General features: G+C 39.7%; 1 protein-coding gene across 3 annotated transcripts in view; it reads left to right on the top strand.

Moving 5' to 3' along the window:
- CTDSPL (CTD small phosphatase like) overlaps window positions 1-23310 on the top strand; it is a 122389-nt gene that overhangs the window by 76734 nt on the left and 22345 nt on the right. For 2 of the 3 annotated variants that reach the window (XM_074946377.1, XM_074946378.1), the window contains exon 2: window positions 99-253. In XM_074946377.1, coding sequence (XP_074802478.1) covers window positions 99-253 — 155 coding nt within the window. Of the gene's footprint in view, window positions 1-98; window positions 254-12238; window positions 12272-23310 lie in introns of all 3 variants that reach the window. The other variant, XM_074946376.1, reaches the window with a different exon arrangement.

Below are 23310 nucleotides of genomic sequence, written 5' to 3'. Positions count from 1 at the left end.
GGTGGAAAGTGGATGAACATCAGGAATTTTCAAATAAAATATAACCATTTTATATCTGGAAAACTTAAAGCATGATTTCTTTCCCCCCCATTTTATAGTGTCTCAATGTAATATCAGCTTGAAGAAGCAAAGGAGTCGAAGTATCTTTAGCACCTTATTCTGCTGTTTTCGTGACTACAATGTGGAACCACCATCTATCAATAGCACTAGTACTCTTCCTCCATTGGTGGAGGAGAATGGAGGACTTCAGAAGGTGAGTGACTTGTACCATTTTTTTTGCCTTTAGATCCTTGTAAATAAATTGGCAGTCTCAAATTACGTGGTATGTTTCCTATGTGAAAAGCTCAACTTTACTGTAACTCAAATAGTGTGAACATCCTGAAAAAGTAGCAAATAGCACCCGTTGAGACACCAATTTAAAATATTTTCATTTTTCTTTAAAAAGGTAGTCCTAATTTAAGACAAGGTACTAGTACTGCAGCTCTGAAGAAAATAACGGTATATGCAAATAACATGGATATGTCTGCGCTACAGTTGCTATGGCGCTGCAGCTGCGTTCCTGTAGCAGTACAATATAGACACTTTCTGTGTCGAGGGAAGAGGGTTTTCCAGCGATACAGTTAATCCATCTCTCCAAGAGGCAGCAGCTAGGTCAACAGAAGAATTCTTTTGTCAATCTAGCTGCCTCTACGCCAGGGGTTAGGTCGACCTAACTGCAACACTCAGAATGTGAAATTTTTCACAGCCCTAAGCTACGAGGCTAGATCGAGCTAATTTGTGGACCAGGCCTATGTAAAACCTCAAGGAACCCCAAAATCTAGACTTGTGTTGACATAGGAAAAGGACTCTTACTTTTCCTTCCCCCAATCTATCTCCTTCACCTCCACTGTTAATCTCCAACTAAAGAGAGTTAGATATTGTTCCTTCTGGAGCCAATTAGCACTACTTTGAGCTTCAGTTGAAATAGCTTTTTAAGTGATATGAGGCATTCCTAGCATGCGGTAGGGCAAGGGAGAGATTCACATTCCGATTCTTTCAATCACACCTCACCTCATAGGTATTGTGCTGCCATGAGACCACCCCAGAGATGTCAATTTAGAGTGATTATTTTCCGAGGTTGCAGGTTGTGTTGTGCTTGCTTATTTTGAGGTTTAAAATAGTAATTGAACAGTGGGTAATTTAAATTGAATAACCCCTTAACATTTCTAATTTTTAAATGAAAATCATGGCTATGAAATCCAGAGGGTTACATAGCTATATAACTATAGCATATAATAACTCTGTACATCTTTTAAACTGATAACATGGAGGCAACTTGCCTTGCATGACCAAAGACTTAGTTTGGCATGGGGATCATAGGCATCCTATCTTTTTCCCAAAGCCATGCTATATTTTCAGAACTCGCCATGGCAGAATTGTATTATACTGTTATCCAGAGCAACTTCCCATCTGTTCCTTTAAGCATGGGAGCCTCAGAAGAATAGAGGGGAGCCTTTGCTGCTGATGTGAGCAAGAGCAATAGAAATAAAGGAATTCCTTCCCCCCCCTTCCACTTCTCACACAGCTCCAGTTCAGAATCTTGACGCAGTTCATGTCACTTTTCTGCTTTTGTAAATGCTTCGTGGACTCTGAAATGCTGGAGCAGTGGCACAGGCGCTATCCAGGGGAAGGAAGAAAGGATAAGCAGATCAGGATGGCAGGGAAACTAAGTGGAGGGTTGGAGTGTTGAATTGGAATAGTGTACACTAGTCTGGGACTGAATTTGGTCCATTGCCCAGGGGGCCAGTAGGTTAGGTGCACTGCAGTGTGTATGCTGTACCCGGAGAAGAGGCGGAATTGCATCTCTGTCTAGTAGACCTCTTTGCCTAGCTGCATTATTGACTAACTGTGGAGTGAGCAAAATCTAGTCTTCCATGGATAAAGGGAGAGTCTCAGACTTCTAGTCTACTGCAGGGAGTGTGTGCAAAAACGTAGTAATATGGGAGGAACGGGGAATTAACAAAGCTCTGTCCCTTACAAAATAACAGGCTGTGTGAAGGTTGCAGGGAGAGAAGATTATTGGCAAAATAAGGGGTGAAAAAAAAAATGAGTAAATTCCAGAGGAAGAAAAAGATCCAGAGAAAAAGATAAATGTTAAATATTTGAGTTTTAGTAGTGGTATTGTATTGGGAGACCAAACTAATAAAATGATCTAAGTTCTTTGGATTGATGCCAAAAACTTCAAACTGTAAACTACCCCTAAATATTTTGTAATTCTCTCACTTTTTAATGTATGTGGTATCCTCAAATCTCTAGAAAATATCTTATAATTCAATTTTTATGGGATAGAATAATTACTCTTAGTGTGATTATCCAGAATAGAAATGTTCATAAGGCATCATAATATACAGATAACTCTGACAGATGTACATTATGCCTTGAGGGACCCACCACATATGCTATGTAAATACTAGATATTGTCCTCATGTTAATCTGTATTAATATAAATTAATATTAAATAGTTGACTCCAATTTGTAAAATTCAGAAATGAATGTTCATCCAAATTCATATAGTCAGAAACAAATGTCACAAGGTTCACATTTTAAAATTAGACAACAGTTTTCAGTGAATTCAGTAGAAGTATTCAGTGAATAATTAACAATCAAAAGAATGCTTAGGAAGGATTAAATTTTTCATAACTATGAATAGACTAAAGAGTGAGGCAGACATATTTTAATTTGTAAAAAGGCCAGTTTCAACAAAGCTTTAGAATACTTGGTAGTAAAAAGTGTCAAATCCTTAAACCACTTAACTAAGCCTGTAAAGTTATTGAAAGGAGATGGAGGTCTTGAACCTTGATGAAAATAAGTGAAAGCTGTATGAATGTGTCGTAGATAGGAGCTTAGTTGCAGTGGTAATGTATATGCTTCCTTTATTTTAAATTTGAAATAACACTATTAGAGAATTTAAAGTTGATAACTGCATAAATGATTTGGAATGATAAATAATTGAACATTCAGTGTCACGTTGTATGGGATAATGCAGTTTTTCAGAAGATGCTTTGAATTTGCAGCTCTCAAGTCATGTTTCATCAGGCAAGAGTTTTTGTGACCTATCTCCCTGAAAAACAGAGGAAGGGCATTAAGCAATTATGGTGTTCGTCCCTATCAAGAGCTGTAGTATAAAATGATCTATGTATTTCACCTTCTGTCTTTTAGGGTTGTTGTTATATGGATGCTGATGATAAAGATAAGAAAAACAAATTGAGAGAAGGAAGTAGACATGGGAAAAGCACATTGTGATTTTATAGCAATTTAGTGTAAGCCATTCTAAAACTGTTAAAGAACGTTCTTGAAATTGATCTAATAGGTTTAGTTTGAATTGGTTTAGGAGTTAGTTTTTAATCCATTTCAGCATTAACAGCTTGTTATTGAGCAAAATGGAAAGCAACAACTACGTTTTTATAAAATACATGTCTCCAAAACGAAGTGAAATAAGACAGATCTTCTAACATTCTTGTGTTAAATAATTCTGTTGCTATTTAATCTTTTTGATTTACTCTGAAAAATATTTTTCAGAACATACAGCAAATGTGGTGTTTGAATTTTACCAAGCATTACTGAGTGACCCTTTACTGGTTTATAAGGTTGGAAGAAGTGCACAGCTGAGGATGATATTGCATAACCACAATTTTATAGCAGTGATTACTATTCCATTTTAAAAAAAGAAACTTTAAAAATCAGATACTCTCTAAAAAGTATGAAGCTATTTTTTAAAGTTCTACTCAGAACAGTCTCTTTGCAACGTGTGCCTTATATGTTGAGTTCTGAGCAGTCCATTCTGTAAAATAGTTAATTTGCAGCACAGCTGAAATTATAACGCAGACTTTTTTCTGTTATTTCTCCATTTAGCTACAGTACCCCTTAATGCAGAACAAACCTTTGTGCTGTGGCCCACAGATCTGTTATAATGGGTACATCATCCTGCTTGCACCTTAGGTGCAGAACCAGACCTGTCAGTATGGCAGCAAGGGAATGCCCTTCCTCTTGAAGTTCCCTCCATTTTTCCTTCCTCCCCAATGGCAAACGGAGTCAACCAATCCTCCCGGCTGTATAGGCAAAAGGAAGGTCTTTTGAGTGCTCCCCCCTTATCAGCTGTGTCATCGGGGAGTTCAGATGACTCTGGCTAGAGTGCAGTTTCATTCACAGTGTAACATAAGAACGGCCATACTAGGTCAGACCAAAGGTCCATCCAGCCCAGTATCCTGTCTACCGACAGTGGCCAATGCCAGGTGCCTCAGAGGAAGTGAACCTAACAGGTAATGATCAAGTGATCTCTCTCCTGCCATCCATCTTCACCCTCTGACAAACAGAGGCTAGGAACACCATTCCTTACCCATCCTGGCTAATAGCCATTAATGAACTTAACCTCCATGAATTTATCCAGTTCTCTTTTAAACCCTTTTATAGTCCTAGCCTTCAGAACTTCTTCAGGCAAGGAGTTCCACAGGTTAACTGTGCACTGTGTGAAGAAGAACTTCCTTTTATTTGCAAAAAGAAAAGGAGTACTAGTGGCACCTTAGAGACTAACTAATTTATTTGAGCATAAGCTTTCGTGAGCTACAGCTCACTTCATCGGATGCATTCAGTGGAAAATACAGTGAGGAGATTTATATACACACAACATGAAAAAATGGGTGTTATCATACACACTGTAAGGAGAATGGTCACTTAAGATGAGCGATTACCAGCAGGAGAGTGGGGAGGAGAAAACCCTTTGTAGTGGTGGGCCATTTCCGGCAGTTAACAGGAACGTCCGAGGAGCAGTGGGGGGTGGGGGAAATAAACATGGAGAAATAGTTTTACTTTGTGTAATGACACATCCACTCCCAATCTCTATTCAAGCCTAAGTTAATTGTATCCAGTTTGCAAATTAATTCCAATTCAGCAGTCTCTCGTTGGAGTCTGTTTTGAAGTCTTTTTGTTCTAATATTGCAACCTTTAGGTCTGAAATAAATTGATTAGTCTCTAAGGTGCTACTAGTACTCCTTTTCTTTTTGCGAATACAGACTAACACGGCTGCTACTCTGAAACCTTCCTTTTATTTGTTTTAAACCTGCTGCCCATTCATTTAATTTGGTGGCCCCTAGTTCTTATACTGTGGGAACAAGTAAATAACTTTTCCTTATTCACTTTCTCTGCACCACTGATGATTTTATATACCTCTATCATATCCCCCCTTAGTCTCCTCTTTTCCAAGCTGAAAAGTCCTAGCCTCTTTAATCTCTCCTCATATAGGAGCTGTTCCAAACCCCTAATCACTTTAGTTGCCCTTTTCTGAACCTTTTCTAATGCGAGTGTATCTTTTTTGAGATGAGGGGACCACGTCTGTACGCAGTATTCAAGTTGTGGGCATACCATGGATTTATATAAGGGCAATAAAATATTCTCCGTCTTATTCTCTATCCCTTTTTTAATGATTCCTAACATCCAGTTTGCTTTTTTGACTGCTGCTGCACACTGCGTGGATATCTTCAGAGAACTATCCACAATGACTCCAAGATCTTTCTCCTGGTTAGTTGTGGCTAAATTAGCCCCCATCATATTGTATGTGTAAGTGGGGTTATTTTTTCCAATGTGCATTACTTTACATTTATCCACATTAAATTTCATTTGCCATTTTGTTGCCCAGTCACTTAGTTTTATGAGTTCTTTTGAAGTTCTTCGCAGTCTGCTTTGGTCTTAACTGTCTTGAGCAGTTTAGTATCATCTGCAAACTTTGCCACCTCATTGTTTACTCCTTTCTCCAGATCATTTGTGAATAAGTTGAATAGAATTGGTCGTAGGACTGACCCTTGGGGAACACCACTAGTTACCCCTCTCCATTCTGAAAATTTACCATTTATTCCTACCCTTTGTTCCCTGTCTTTTAACCAGTTCTCAACCCATGAAAGGATCTTCCCTCTTATTCCATGACAACTTAATTTACATAAGAGCCTTTGGTGAGGGACCTTGTCAAGGGCTTTCTGGAAATCTAAGTACAATATGTCCACTGGATCCCCCTTGTCCACGTTTGTTGACCCCCTCAAAGAACTCTAATAGATTAGTAAGACATCATCTTCCTTTACAGAAACCATGTTGACTTTTGCCCAACAATTTATGTTCTTCTATGTGTCTGACAATTTTATTCTTTACTATTGTTTCAACTAATTTGCCCAGTACTGAGGTTAGACTTACCAGTCTGTAACTGCCAGGATCACCTCTAGAGCCCTTCTTAAATATTGGCGTTACATTAACTATCTTCCAGTCACTGGGTACGGTAGCTGATTTAAAGGACAGGTTACAAACCATAGTTAATAGTTCCACAGTTTCACATTTGAGTTCTTTCAGAACTCTTGGGTGAATGCCGTCTGGTCCTGGTGGCTTGTTACTGTTAAGTTTCTCAATTAATTCCAAAACCACCTCTAGTGACACTTCAATCTGTGACAATTCCTCTAATTTGTCACCTACAAAAATATCCCATTTGCCTTGACCCCTTCTTCCAGGCAAGGTAGGGGAGGCCAGCTGTGCTTGGCAAGATGAAGTCCAGGCAGGGCAACATTGCCTATCCCCCCCTCCCCTGGCAGGAAAGGAGGTGTGCAGAATTGGAGAAGAACCGGCTCTGAGACAAGCAGCCCCTCACCCCAATCTTCATGAATGGAGGTGAAGCCAGAAGGGCAGCGTACCAGATGGAGATTTACTCCTGGGAGAATTCTGCAGCAAAAAAATTAAAATTCTGCACACAATTTTAAAATTCTGCAAAATTCTGCAAATTTTATTTGTCAAAATAACACTATATAATCACACCAGTTTCAATTATTTTGGTAATTTATTTCAAAATACCTGTCTGTAACAATACAGACACAACAACAAAAAATTTCCCCAGGAGTAGAGAGTTAAAGAAACCCCTATGACAACCCAGTTCCTGTTTCTCTGTCCCCTTTCTTTCAGAGTCCAGCCATGGGGCTCCCCCAGCCCAGAAACTCACACCCCTTTCCCCCCCAGAGCCAAGCCACGGGCCTCCCAGCCAAGACACTCACACCGCCTACCCTCCTAGAGCCCAGGGATCCAGAGGGAGATGCCTGATGCTGGGTCCCGGGCTTACACAGAGTTTCCTGCATACTGCCGCGTCTTTCCTTCAAGGAGTGCTGGGAACTGCAGCTGCTGGGAGCCCTCCAGTTCCCTCCCATTCACCTTGTCTTCTGTTTGCAGACTGGGCTCTGTTGGATCCAGCAGCCCCTAGAGGCGGTCAACATCTCTGCAGCCTGTTTTGTGGGGGGGAAGGAAATTCTGCACACACAACATTAATCTCTGCAAAATTCTTCATTGTGCAGTGGCACAGAATTCCCCAGGAGTAAAGATTGCTCCTGAGTCCCTGTAGCTTGCACCAGCAGCCATGCCCCAGATTGCAGAATTCAGCCACCTCCTCCAGCTCCACTTCCCCAGGAGTCATAGGTGGAGGGCCCTTGTCACAGCACAGATGTTGCCAATGCTGGAGAGAGCTCCCTCCCCCTGCTTCCACCTATGTAACAGCTTTCCTTCCCCAGAACTTCTCATGTCACAGGCTGAGACCTCCAGGGGAAACACAGACCAATCTGGCCCATGTAGATCCCATGCAATAGAGCGGGGACAGCTTCTGGTGAGCCCATCCTTGAGCCCCAAGCCAGTACCTTCCTTGCGAGACCCAGAAAGGGTCCATATGAGGGAGGGGAGAAAAACAAACCCAACCTTTTATAGGACAGGGAGATCACTAGCCATGTGAATTATTTTCGGAGCAATCCCTGAGCACAGTTTCACTCCCACTTCTGAAGCAGGATTAAAGGGGCAAATTCCCAAAGGGGAAATAAATGAATAATCAGTGCTGTTTCCCCTGCTCTCCTTCACAGAGTGTAGTAGCGTGGGCAATCCTCAATGTCTGATTCTCATGGATACCTTCAGGAAGTGCATCATAGGAATTAATCATCCGTTTTGGGTTCCCCTGCTCACCATTACAGAGTGCAGCATGGCAGATCAGTGCAGAAAAGATCAGGCCACTGCTTCATAGACACCAAGGCCAGAAGGGACTATTGTGATGATCTAGTCTGACTTCAAGTAGAACATAGAACTTCCCCAAAATAATTCCTTAGAGCATTTAAAAATTCAGTGATGGTGAATCCACCACAACCCTTTGTAAATTGTTCCAATGGTTAATTACTCTCATTTAAAATTTTTCGGCTTATTTCCATTCTGAATTTGTTTGGCTTCAACTTCCAGCCGTTGGATCATGGTTTACCTTTCTCTGCTAGATTGAAGAGCCCATTATTAAATATTTGCTCCTCAGGGAGGTAGGTAGACTATAATCAAATCACCCCTTAGTCTTCTCTTTGTTGAGCTAAATAGATTGAGCTCCTCGACTCTATCAGTATAAGTCATGTCTTCTAATCTTTTAATCATTCCAATGGCTCTTCTCTGAACTCTCTCCAAGTTATCAACATCCTTCTGGAATTGTGGACACCCCAACTGAACACTGTATTCCTGCATCAGTGGCACGAGTGCCAAATACAGAGATAACATAACTGCTCTACTCCTACTCGAGATTTCCTGTTTATGCATCCAACGATCACATTAGTCCTCCTAGCTACAGCATTGTACTAGGAGCTCATGTTCAGCTGACTTATCCACCATGACCCCCAAATCTTTTTTTAGAATCACTGCTTTCTATGATAGTTCCCCATCCTGTAACTATGGCCTGCACTCTGTTTCTAGATGTATACATTTACACTTAATCATATTAAAATGCATATGGTTTGCTTGCACCCAGTTTATCAAGCAATCCAGATTGCTCTGAATCAGCGACTTTTCTTCATTATACTCCCCCAATTTTGTGTCATCTATAAACTTTATTAGTGATGATTTGATGTTTTCTTCCAGGTTATAGATAAAAATGTTAGATATGTGCTGGATTCCTCAAGGCCTGCATGCACATACACCCGCTAAGGGAATTCTTCTTCCTTAGTGGAGGAAGGCCAGCAGCCCGAATCAGAGCTAAAAAATCGAGTAGTAAAACATATACATTAAAAAAAAAAAATCCAGGCAAAAAAGTACTCGGTATAGTGAAACTACACTTAAGAGGTCTGCAGTTGCCCTAGACAAGCTATGGCTGTATATCTGTTCTCCTGAACCCTGTGAAGGTGTAATAGGATAGGGATTTCCTGCCACACCTGAAGGACTGAGAAAGTGTTGCTTTTTTGATCCCAGCTGCCATTGCAGGTTACCATGCCTGGCCTCACCTTCACCTCCTCCCTCCAGAAGCTGGCTGTAGTATAGAGCATTGAGGAATAACCTGAAGCGCGCACACACTGATACATGGGCTTCCTGGTGTATCTTGAATTCAGGACAAACACAGACACATCATTCCAGGAGAGTCAGTCAGAGCCCTGGGCTGAGGATGAATACTGTCAGATACAATGTCTCGTGTCAGAGGAAGATTAACAGACTATAAAGGTGGTCATAATGGAAAACAAGTGGTGTCATAAAAATTCAATTCTTATTGGAGCCTATTAGGAATTGTGGTCTAATACACAGGCATGCTTAAGTGATGCACACTTCACATAATACACAGAATTACTGGATTGGTATACCTTCTGCATCTCACCAATCTCATCAATTGGCAGAGTTCTAGCTCCAGTTATACATTCTCTGCTTCTATAGGTGGTGAATGCAGCGAGTCAGATTTCTTTTTAAGGGTTTTTCCTGATTCAGATCAGGGAATGGAAATGAGGTGGAACACAATGATTCATTGAGGTCTCAGAGCACTGATTTTTCAATGGATAACAGACCTGTTCTTTTTTCAGAGTAGCAGCCATGTTAGTCTGTATCCACAAAAAGAAAAGGAGTACTTGTGGCACCTTAGAGACTAACACATTTATTTGAGCATAAGCTTTCGTGAGCTACAGCTCACTTCATCGGATGCATTAAGTGGAAAAGACCTGTTCTTGTGACAGTCAACATGTCTGATAGAGTTTTCAGAATAACTATGAAGAACATGATCAGCCCCATGCCCAAGAGAAATTCTCCTGTGCTGGGTGGAGCAACGTTTCTTATCTCTCTGTGCACTGCTCACCAAGGAGATGGAACCCCAAGATTTACATGGCAGAAGTCAGTTTAGCAAAGCTGTGGTTGCACCCAGAAATATCTTAATCAGCATGAGTCAATTTGTTGGGCTGGTGGTTGACCTCTTTGCATCTGGAACCAGTAAATAAAGTTCCCTGCACTCTGGACCCAGTGAGGTCTTCGTGGAAAGCTGGGTAGGGTTCATGCTATAGGTCTTTCCATGCTTTTTACTGCTTCCCAGGATTATACAGAAGATAGGAGCTAGAGCAGAGGTTCTCAAACTGAGGGTTGGGACCTCTCAGGGGGCCACGAGTTTATTATATGGAGGGTCGCGAGCTGTCAGCCTCCACCCCAACCCCACTTTCCCTCCAGCAGTTATAATGGTGTTAAATATATTAAAATGTGTTTTTAATTTATAAGGGGGGGTCACACTCAGAGGCTTGCTATGTGAAAGGGGTCACCAGTACAAAAGTTTGAGAAGCACTGAGCTAGAATGTGGTTATGATTCTGTTTTTGTACTTCTGGCTGAAGAAGCTATGGCTCTCAGAATTGATTAACCTAGCATTGCCTTTTGGGATGTCTCTGTCTCAGAGGGGATCTGCTGTTGTAAGATCAGTCCTCTATCTTGGCCCAGACAGATTTAAAATGAGTAACTGGATGAAGTGATTACTGCTCTAAAGGATCCCAAAACAGAAGTCAAGAAATATAACTTATCCTACTGCCTGATGCAAAGTCCATAGTTTTAACTACCACGTTCAACCAGTGAAACACAGCCTTGAGTTCCCGTAGTATCACTTTATTGTGACGTATAAGCGAAAAGGTCAAGTGTGTGTAGTATAATGTTCTCAACATGTTAAAGGCAAGGAAGTTTTGTACACAGCTTCCAACATTAAATGCGTCTTTGGGGCATCAACCTTATTCCAACCCTGCACAGTCCTAGAGGACAACCTTGAAACCTCATTCTGCTCCTTACAGCACTACCCAGATTGAACCCTGGCAGTAAGTAGTGGTATACTTCCTACCAACTGGGGTAGGCCTCCCAAGGCTTACATATTCAATCAGATGAGTTATTTGAAATTGAGAGCTTTCTCTGAGATCTAGTATTGTACTTTTAATTAAGACGGGTAGTCCTCAGAACTGTCATGGTATTCAAGAAATATTCCTCCTTCGGTTAGGTATCGTAGTCCAATCCTTAGGAGCACTGACATTCTCAGAGGAAAGTAGTCATGTCTCCTATAATTGAGGTCTGCCAGAAGGCCTACTTCACCAAATTCTGCATATTGGTCATTTCCATGCCTTAATGCCCAAGGAATGATAGAAGAAATATTTTTATATAATATTTTTTTATTTTGGATGTTCATATTTAAAAGACGATCCTGCTTCCCACCCTGGACACACATTGCTATGAAAATCTCATTGTAACCAATCTGTGGACTTTAGGACAAAGAAGAATAGGAAAATTTATTTATGCTACCTGAAAATTTCTTTTCTTCAAGCAATCAGGTCCACACATCAGGATCATCCTGGAGACAGATGGCTTATCTAGAATAGAGATGGAAATTGACACTCAAGGTTGTAGGTTTGTTAGGTGAAATTTACCATGCTCTGAAAATTCTTTTTCCTTAAACTATATTTAACACAATCTGTAATTTAGGAAAGTAGTTTTGAATGAACTTGGCTCTGAAAGTCACCTCAACTGGAGGGAAATTCAGGGGGCAGGGCATTCCACTGCTGCCAGTGAGTGACAAGTCTGAAGCTTCTGGGCAGAATCAGTCAGACTGGCACACTCGTTGTAACTGATCTGTGGACTTTATTACTGAAGAAAGGAAATCTTGACGTGAACATGGATACATTTTCCTACTTCCTCTTATTAATTAAAGCATGGGATTTATCAGTTTCTGGTCTAAAAAAATACTATCACTATCTAATACTAATACTATCACTGTGTTACACTAACCAATCATTTTAGTAGCTAAAATGCAAGGACCTGTTTGATTATTTTTTGTTGAGTTCTTGAATACTTGGAGCTTTTTTGTTAAAATGTTTGATTGCCAAATTTAATGTCTCAAATCTTTCTGTTCCACCCTTTCAAAAGCCCTTACAATGAATTTTTTTTCTTTTCCCCCAGGGTGACCAGATGCAGGTCATTCCCATACCAAGTGTATGTATTTTTATCCCTTTTATTTTAATAATTTTCATAGTTTTTGCTTTGGTTCATTTTATATTATGTTGGAGTTGACTGGATCTGCTCTGTGTTGCATGTTATAAGACTTTTGTTTTCTAATCTGTAACGTTGTATAAAGTTGTGAGATAAATTACCTTAAATGTGCATATAAGGTATACAGATATAACTAACTAATAGGAACAAAAGGACAGTCCAGCTTTCTAAAGCTGTCATTTATCTATCATGTAACTGAACACTGATTTTTGTCACTTTGAAAATGTATAAAGAGGTACTCAAAAGCCAATATGCTGAAGTTATTTAACAGTCACATTGGGGACAAAAGACAACTCATTGGTACTAAATGGGCAGGCATATGACTCAACAAATCCTTCCTCTTGGCAGGGGGTCAAACTACATGACCCTTGCGGTCACTTCTAACCCTATGATTCTGTGAACTTTACTACTTCTATTTCCACATGCCCCAATTATTTAAGCTGGTCTGTTGGAGATTAGAACCTGTAAAATGAGGCTTTAGTTTTCTTGGTGCAATCTACTCAAGAGTATAACAGCAACCCCAGTCTTGCTACTGTAGTTGTTTAAGGTAGTGGTTTTTTTATGAATCATAGTTTTCTGGGCTTAGTAGGTCTATGTCACCTGGTTCAAACTTGGAATACAAGTTGCCAGGTTGGAGTTATTCAAAACCAAATAAAAACATTTGACACTCTTTGACCTAGAGATTTTAAAAGTTGTTTGGACTTAAGCTTTTTTGCCAAAGAACTGATAATGCTTAGACTGCTTCTAATATGGACTCGGGGTTTTTTTAATGTTTTTTAAATTGCAGATATGCTTTTCAGCACTGTATGTGCCAATTCTCCTTCACCATTTACAATACCTTATTGAGATTTGCCACAGCAAAGTTCTTAAAGCAATATCAGTGCAAGTCTGTGGGGGCACTGATATGTTCCCCCTCCTGCAGGTGTCCTAAATCTCTGCAGATCGGAATATTTCCCTGACGATTCTCCTATTTTTCTTTTATACCCCAGTTGCTTATGGCCCAACATTGAAACCAATGTCTTTTTGGACCCCATTAATGCTGCAGCTTAATAGTGTCGAGATTAGTATTTCAACCACACAGATCCCTTCTCTCAATCACCTTCTTTTCTTGGAGCTGAAAAACTGTTGGAAATTATACTTGTTCCAGGACCATTGCTTCCTGTTTCGTAGTCCTGGACCAGTGGCAAAAAAGCATTGCCCTGAAGGAACAGTGACAGTTTTAAAACTTGATATCTCTCAGATCATCAGGGCTAGAAGCAGAAGGTTTATAACACTAGAAACCTGAAAATATCAACTTTTAGTGGTGTGCAACATTCACTACTAGATTACTATCTTGCTTTCCCATCCCTTCCAACTTCAGTTCTCATCATTTTAGCAGCACTGACAACCACTAGAGCTAGAAACCAGTGCTGTAGCTGTCTTACCATATCAAACCTGGCACCCAGCTTTAAATGGAATAAAGCATTAACAGTTTAAGATGAGATTTTACTATTAGTAAAATATAACCACAGCACTGCAAATGACAGAGGAATGTAGTAAAGCTTGGCTGTTAACTATGGCTATGAACTCATTCAGTACACTCATTCCAAATAGAAACATCTTAACAGAAACAGCAAACCCTTTTTATAAGAAATTAGACATCCTTCCAAAGAAGTATGGTGTTTGAGACTTGTTAAACTGTGCACTGTCAGTATTCTACCACTGTTTGTATTTACCTGTTAAGAAGAATATCCTTCTAAGTCTATAAAAATATTACTCAGAAATTTCAAATTCTCCAAATGTTAAAGAAATAGCAGAATTAAATGGTGAATTTGATGCTAAGTGTGGATGGTGCTCAGTAAATGAGGCAGCTGTTCAATATTCTCATTGTTTAGGTGTGTGGCATGCTTGTTGCACTGCACAGCACCTAACCACTGCTCTGAAGGAAGAACTTTTTCTTTATTAATAGGCTTTTCTGTGAGATTCCCTGTTATAGTACAGTATCAGAGTTAACAAACATTACTGAACTTATCTTCAGAATATCCCAGTGAGGTGGGAAAGTATCGGTATATGGTCATGTAAATAAAGACTGAATCATAATACCTGTATATAAAGGGCCAGGGTTAAGGTTTTTTTATGCCCCCCCTTTCTACTCTTAATGCACCATCCATCCTGAGCACTGAGATCCTGAGGTTCAGTCTGTAAAGCATGTAAGCATCTGATTAAGACCCATTGAAGTCAGTGAGTCTTAAGCACATGCTTAAATTAAATGCTTGCCGAATTGGGGCCTGAATGAGGAAGATATCCTTTGGGTGAAATACCATGTGATTATGTACCTAAAGGTTTCACCCTAATATGTACCATGAGGATACAGAACTAAAGTTACTTAAGCAACCTTAATTTTGTTCTTTGACTTTATACACTTTACTTTGCATATTTAATCATTTAGTATATTAGATTTTTAATATTTTTTAAATTTCCTAGATTTCTGAAAACAGAGCCTCGCTAGATTGCACAAGTCCCTATATATTAAAATTGAAAATCCATTCAGTTTTATTGAGCACATATGTATAAATCTAGAGAGATCATCTGTTCTGTGAAAATTTCCAATTGCTTTTCGCATGTGTGCATAACACCAGTGAAACATCAACAGATAATTTTAGCTTTATTGTGTCAAAAACAATTTACCTCTATGAAGTATGTTTTATTTCAACTCGCAGGACATGGCAAATTTACAGATTTTCTCCTGATCCCGGAAAGGCATGTCTGTCAGCCAGAGATCACATCCCTGTCAGATTTCAAGTTTTCATCAGCACCTGCAGAAGAGCCTTACTGCTGCTTTTAAAAAAATTAAAATAAAAAAAGTGTTACTCAGAAAGCATTTCTGCTTTCTGTATAATGTAGAATGTTACATTTGAATTTGCAGGGGAGGTGTGTTGAGCAGCAAGAAAGTAATTCATTTTTTTCCTAATATTGTAACCTGATTTTAGTAATTTTTGATGTTGCTGTGAATAAACAAAAAAGAGCTTGCTTCCCACCTGTCCCCCCCCAGAAGATCAGTTTGAGATATGTAAAATTTCCAGGTGAAATGGAGTCAGTAAATTAAAGGTGTTGTTTTAACTGTAGTTCAGAATATCCTTGCTTTCTTGGATTTCTGTCAGCTTGATTCTTCTAGTGTCTTTCTTTCTAAGTAATAAAGCAGAATCATAGTGATTTCAGCAGTTGGCTGTTGTCTCCTTTGAGTGAAAGCACAGGTGAATATTCAGCACTGGTTATGTAGTTGTTTAAGACTTAAAATTGCTGTATCCATTTCTTCCATTCACTCAGAATCCCAGTATTCTTTAGAAAGTAAGTGGCACAGAAAATCATATTCCCAATCCCCATGTAAGTGAAATCTTATGCATAGAGCATCTGATTTTCACTTCCTGTCTTTACTCATTTTTTTCTTTACTTTTGGCCAATTTAATGCTTTTGTAACTTCTAGGGGGGAAAAAAAAACATTTTGGTTTGTTTACAGGTTTGTTTGAACTGACTGCATACTTTTCAACAGAAATGGGTTTCATTGGCAGTGAGCTAAATACAATTTTGAAGTCTTTTAAAATCTCATTTATTGTTTGTGTCCCGTGTTCACACATGGTGTGTAACTGCACTAAGAAGACTACTCACCATGGTGCTGCAGTGCATGCTCAAGCAGTAAACTGCAGGGAGAATGAACAGGAAAGAAACACTTTACCATAGATCAGATAGAAGTGTAGATAGAAATGTAGAACTGGAAGGGACCTCCAGTCCAGTCCCTTCCACTCAAGACAGGACTACGCAATAGCTAGACCGTTGCTGACAGGTGTTTGTCTGACCTGTTCTTAAAAACCTCCAATGATGGTGTCAAGGTTCCTTCCCCACTCTGAACTCTAGGGTACAGATGTGGGAACTTGCATGAAAGACCCCTAAGCTTACTTTTACCAGCGTAGGTTAAAAACTTCCCCAAGGTACAAACTTTGCCTTGTCCTTGAACCGTATGCTGCCACCACCAAGCGTGTTAAACAAAGAACAGGGAAAGAGCCCACTTGGAGACATCTTCCCCCAAAATATCCCCCCAAGCCCTACACCCCCTTTCCTGGGGAAGGCTTGATAAAAATCCTCACCAATTTGTAAAGGTGAACACAGACCCAAACCCTTGGATCTTAAGAACAATGAAAAATCAATCAGGTTCTTAAAAGAAGAATTTTAATTAAAGAAAAGGTAAAAGAATCACCTCTGTAAAATCAGGATGGTAAATACCTTACAGAGTAATCGGATTCAAAACATAGAGAATCCCTCTAAGCAAAACCTTAAGTTATAAAAAGACACAAAAACAGGAATATACAGCACAGCTTATTTTACCAGCCATTAAACAAAAGGAAATCTAACGCATTTCTAGTTAGAGTACTTACTAACAGAAGTTCTGAGACTGCATTCCTGATCTGTTTCCGGCAAAAGCATCACACAGTCAGATGAACCCTTTGTCGTCGTCGTCGTTTCCCCTCCCCACCCCCCTGCCCAGCTTTGAAAGTATCTTGTCTCCTCATTGGTCATTTTGGTCAGGTGCCAGTGAGGTTAGCTGAACTTCTTAACCCTTTACAGGTGAAAGGGTTTTGCCTCTGGCCAGGAGGGATTTTATAGCATTGTGTACAGAAAGGTGGTTACCCTTCCCTTTATTTTTATGACAGATGGAGATTCTACAGTCTCCCTAGGCAATTCATTCCAGTGCTTAACTACCCTGACAATTAGGAAGATTTTTCTAATGTCCAACCTAAACCTTCCTTGTTGTGGTTTAAGCCCCATTGCTTCTTGTCCTGTCCTCAGAGGTTAACAAGAACAATTTTTCGCCCTCTCTGTAACAATCTTCCACATACTTAAAAACTATTATAAGAATGGCCATACTGGGTCAGACCAATAATCCATCTAGCCCAGAATCCTGTCTTCTGACAGTGGCCAATGCCAGGTGCTTCAGAGGCAATGAACAGAGCAGAGAGTCATCAAGTGATCCATCCCCTGTCATCCATTCCCAGCTTCTGGCAAACAAAGGCTAGGGACATTCAAAGCATGGTGTTGCATCCCTGCCCATACTGCCTAATGGCCATTCATGGATCTATCTTCCATGAACTTATCTAGTTCTTTTTTTAACCCTGTTATACTTTTGGCCTTCATAACATCCCCAGGCAGAGAGTTCCCCAGGCTGACTGTGCACTGTGTGAAGAAGTACTTCCTTTTGTTTGTTTAAAATATGTTGCATATTAATTTCATTGGGTGACCCCCGGCTCATGTTTATGTGAGGGGGTAAATAACACTTCCTTATTTACTTTCTCCGGTGTACACCAGTCATGAATTTTTTAGACCTCTATCGTATCCGACCTTTAGTCATCTTTTTTACAAACTGAAAAGTCTGTCTTTTTAATCTCTTCTCCTACAGAAGCTGTTCCGTACCCCTAATCATTTTGTTGCCCTTCTCTGTACCTTTTCCAATTCCAATATCTGCACAAGATGTGGGTGTACCATGGATTTACATAGAGCAGGGATTCTCAAACTTCATTGCACCATGACTCCCTTCTGACAACAAAAATGACTACACAATCCCAAGAGAGGGGACGGAAGTCTGAGCCCTCCCGAGTCCCACCGCCCTGGGCAGGGGGGCTAAAGCCAAAACAAAGCCCCATCACCCAAGGGCTTCAGCCCCAGGCAGTGGGGCTCAGTCTTTGGCCCTGGGCCCCAGCAAGTCTAATGCCAGCCCTGGTGACCCCATTACAATGGGCTCATGACACACTTTGGGGTCCCGTCCCACAGTTTGAGAACCGCTGATATAGAGGCATTATGATATTTTTTGTCTTATCTGTCCCTTTCCTAATGATTCCCAACATTGTTAGCTTTTTTGACTGCCGCTGCACATTGAGTGGATGTTTTCAGAGAACTATCCACAATGACTCCAAGATCTTTCTTATCATGTCCTCCCTCAGTCTTCTCTTCTCCAGACTAAACAAACCCAATTTTTTCAATCTTTCCTCCTAGGTCATGTTTTCTTCACCTTTAATCATTTTTGTTCTCTGGACTGTATTTAATTTGTCAACATCTTTCCTGAAATGTGAAGCCCAGAACTGAACACACTATTCCCACTGAGGCCTTATCAGTGCAGAATAGAGTGAAAGAATTACTTCTAGTGTCTTTCTTACAACAGTTAGCATTAACAAGATGTGCATTCCATTGAATTTCACTTTTAACCTTGTCATTTTGTGGAGGCTTAGTTGTTGCTTTATATAGTGAATTCCTAAAAAATGGTTGCTTGCCATTTGTTGAGACTTCAAACAGAAAACCAGAATTCCTGCTTACTCCGTCAGAGAATGTAGTATTTCTTCAACTCACTTGAGACACTTTTGATCGATCATTGCTTTTTGAAGGCTGTTATGCTAATTAACAGCATGGAAACCTGAGATGAATGCATAAGCCTTGAATGGTGACTAGTTTAATAACTTCTGAAGACACGATGTCTATTGTAATATGCATAAAGTTTTCATCTTGATTGACAAAAGGCTCAGCAAGTACTTACCTGGTGCTTGTATTTAAAAAGGCAACGTTTGATCCATAATGTCCACACAGTAATATCTGAGAACCACAGTTATTTTTCTACTTTGTTCTAGGGAAATACTGTAGTATTTCAGATATTGCTGTGTAGTAAGTGTGAATCACTGTTGATTTATTAATGGTGACCACCGTTTGTTATACTTTTTTTAATTACTAAAAAGCTTGATTCTTTTTTTAAAAAAGAAAACAGGTAATGAGTTTGAGATCTCATTTTAATCACCATAAGTATTTTACCTTCATTGACTAACTGTGATGAAATATCTACTAATTATGACTTTTCTAGGCAATTTCTCCAGTGTCTTCATTTAGATCAACTACCTGAAAGGGGGTTCCAAAGAGGATGGATCTAGACTGTTCTCAGTGATAGCAGATGACAGAACGAGGAGTAATGGTCTCAAGTTGCAGTGGGGGAGGTTTAGGTTGGATATTAGGAAAAACTTTTTCACTAGGAGGGTGGTGAAACACTGGAATGCGTTACCGGGGGAGGTGGTGGAATTGCCTTCCTTAGAAGTTTTTAAGGTCAGGCTTGACAAAGCCCTGGCTGGGATGATTTAGTTGGGGATTGGTCCTGCTTTGAGCAGGGAGTTGGACTAGATGACTTCCTGAGGTCCCTTCCAACCCTGATATTCTATTATTCTATGATCTATTGGAATGCATTTAAAAATTGATACTACAGAAATTAACGTTCCCTATTCCTTGTTACAAGCTTTGCTACAATTGGGTAGAAAGTGCTCCAGTTAGAAGGCTTGGATGTCAGCATAAATGAGTTACTGTCAGATACACACATCCCTTACATTCCTTAAACCATCTACGTGTCACCCTAACACTAAATTCCTACTCAAGATATTTAGTTTCCACATGAATTGTGAAACCTTTTCCTTTGTAATTCATATTTTCCATGCCCCTTCAGATCTGCAGGAGATAAGTCTTCACATGCTAGATGTCAGCACAGAAATGGCATTGCATGTGAAGAACTAATGAACTAGGAACCAAAAGCCAGTTGCTTGTTTCCTCTGATCTTCAGACATGCAAACTATTGAGAAAATTTGGTGTTTAGCATGGGGTCCCTTTTGGCATTCTACTTTTTAGGCAGGATCAGATGAATTATGCCTTGTGGCAGGGACTTGAATGGCAAGTCCTAGGACCCTGTCTGAGAATGCAACACTTTCATCATGCACTCAGATGCTGTATGAAGATATAGTATATCTACTGCTACATCATACTAGCAAGTTGGTCCAATTAACACCAACCAGGGAACAAGAAAGGCCGGCATCTCTCTCTGAAGAGGAAACTTGGGGCTGAGACAGAGGGGATCCTGCAAGGAAAACCCTAGATAAAGGCAAGCTTTGGGAAAGCTTAGTCTCAGATTTGTGTGTAGCATTTCTTGAGTTAAGGCAAAACTCTAGGTAGCAGGAGATTTCTGGATGTTAACCAGATATGTGAATATACTGAATGGAGCGAGAAGGATGGAGATACACTTGTTCCCCTCATCACTGCTGCTTAGTGAAAGCAAAGCCTCAACTGGAGAGAGAAGGGAATACAATACTACTTGGCCCAGAGTCAAAGGCAGTTAGCCTCTTTCAGTCTAAGGCCCTTGAGTCTTGTAATATTTTCAGAGATGTTCATTCCCTTCCTGGTTTTGGTTTGATCAGCTGCCAGGGAGCAGTTATTGGTTCTATGTGATAATGCATATTGTACAGCCGGTCTTGTCCTGGATTTTTTTTATCATGCCATTAATGCACCATACATAGCAATGTCAGTCTTTGTAACAATCCCTGGTTTGTTTTTAGTCTGCAGTAGTTACCTCAGCTGTTCCAAATTCCACCTGAATAATATATTCATTCAGTGCTACTACTCATTACTAAGGGTCGGGGAATGCTATTAGCATATATTTTTCCTCAGATATTTAATTTTGAAAAAACTGGACATAGTGCATTCTTTTCATGACTTTTTTCCTGGTGGTACCCTAAAGATAAATAGCACTGTCTATCCTTTTTAAAAAAAAAAAAGGTAAGAAATTAGATCCTGTTTCATATATAATGGAACACTTGAAGGTGGTATCATGTCATTTATATCTTAATGGTGTTTTGGATCCTTTACACTGTTAGTAAAAACACTCTTCATATAGCAGAAGAAATTGCTATGTAGTTAATGTTACCATGTAACCAAGGTTGTTACAAGGAGGAGGGAGAAAAATTGTTGTCCTATCCTCAGTGGTTAAGAACAAGAAGCAATGGGCTCAAATTGCAGCAAGGGAGGTTTTGGTTGGACATCAGGAAGAATTTCCTAACTGTCAGGGTGGTTAAGCACTGGAATAAATTGCCTAGGGAGGTTGTGGAATCTCCATCATTGGGGATTTTTAAGAGCAGGTTAGACAAACTACTGTCAGGGATGGTCTAGATAATACTTAGTCCTGCCATGAGTGCAGGGGACTGGACTAGATGACCTCTCGAGGTCCCTTCCAGTCCTATGATGATGCACTTTGAACTGCTTATACAGGTTGTGCTACTATTAAATGAAAAAAATATACTAACACTCCTTAACATGGAAAAACATACTACCTTGAGAAGCAGGATGGTCTTGTAGCTAACATACTGAATCTCTTTGCCTCAGTTTCTCATTTGTAAAATGGGGATACTACTTTTTCCCTCCCTGTCTTGTCTATTTAGATTGTAAGCTGTTTGGAGTAAGGACTGTCGTTCTGAGTTTATACAGTGCCTAGTAACCTTGGGCCCTTGCTTAGCCTCTAGGTATTTCCATAATACAAATAATAAATATATCCACAGCAGTAAAGCAACTTTTTACTATACCCTTAACTGACCTCATTGTGTTTGACTATTGTCAAATCCTGTGTATAACATCTAGACTGAGCCCACACGCTGTGCAGGCCTTATCAACTGCAATACAATGCTTTATCTCGGTTTCACTCAGCACTAATCTAAGGATCAAATAGAATTAAAAAGAAAATGAGAGATCAGTAGATGATTAAGTGGTTTTCAATTTTGATATATCAAGAAACTGTCACTGACTTCCATAGAATCAGAGTTAGCTCAACACTGAGCACTTCTGAAAATCCTATCCAGGATACGTAAAGTAGCTGAAGATTGTCATATTATTTAAATCTTAACAGTATTTCTTTTAAGAACACTTAGTTATTGAATTAAAACTAAAATTTACTGGGGAGAATTTACACAAATTTAACAAATTTGGGCTTCTTACAGAGGTTGCACTTAAGTGTTTGACTTCATGACTTAAAATTGAATAGCCTAGCTTGGGAATTATTTTTCATTTGTCCATTGGTAAAGTCAATATGGGCTCTTTGTGAGCTTGGGAACCTTTTTGCTACATATATGAGAAATGCTCTGATAGAAATAAAATGTGGTAAGAAAATAGAATTTGTTTTCATATTTCTAATTGGTGGTTATAAACAATATTATTTTAAAAATTATGGAAAATATTTTGCCACTCTCTAGCAAACACCAGAAATGAAGCAGTGATTGATACCCTTTTTATTATAGTGCACACAGATGTAATCTCATTCAGATAGCCGTCCTACTCTAGTGTGCAATATGGAGACTTTGCCTTCTCCTATTGTGATTTCAGTATTGTATTGTTTTTAACCCCCTACCTGTGGGCTTTAACCCATTAAGATATTTAATTTCCTATCCATATTGAACATCTCTTCACTTTATACCCAACTCTAGTTTTCCCTCCCTTTCAGAACTAACCCATTTCTTTAAACATTAAAGACGCCCTTAAGAGTGTGGTAGCGTAGCAGTATCTCAGCTTCTTTAAGCATCCAAAAGATGTATCTTCCCCTTCCAGTTCCTTCATAGTGCTGCTGTGGTAAAGGACACCTGGTACCAATGTCAAAGAAGAATACAATGAATGTTGCAACTCAGGATGCTAGGTCAGGCAGTGGGCCCAAAAACTGTGCCCACTCTACCTTCTCCTGCCCCAGCTGAAGTCTGTGTTCCCCAAGATATTGCACCATTTATAGACTGCTGCAGGAGGAAGTTTGTGGAGCTCCCCATTATATTTTGAGTCCCACCTTTGTAATGGGTACTGGCTATAACAGAGCTAAGTTTGATGGAATTTTCATTTACAGCATTTTTATTCTTGTGATTCTGAACATGTAATCCATGCAAAAGCATTAATTCAGCACTTGAATAGAAGTAGTTCAGAGCCCCGTTCTGGAAATGACCATCACTGTAATCTCATTTGACTTCAGAATTGGGGCTTCATCTCAGTGTGCATTGTGGCAAATGGAAGCATTGATTTATGTAAGTTTCACAGTCACTCTTGCATGCTGTGGCCAGAAGTTTATGCTTCCAGTTGCTGCTTTGGACTCTGAAATGGAGAACAAAATGGGACTGCAGCTGTCTAGCCCA

Source organism: Natator depressus, chromosome 2 (assembly GCF_965152275.1).
Source record: "Natator depressus isolate rNatDep1 chromosome 2, rNatDep2.hap1, whole genome shotgun sequence".
Classification (NCBI taxonomy): domain Eukaryota; kingdom Metazoa; phylum Chordata; order Testudines; family Cheloniidae; genus Natator; species Natator depressus.
This window is presented reverse-complemented; position numbering and strand designations above follow the sequence as displayed.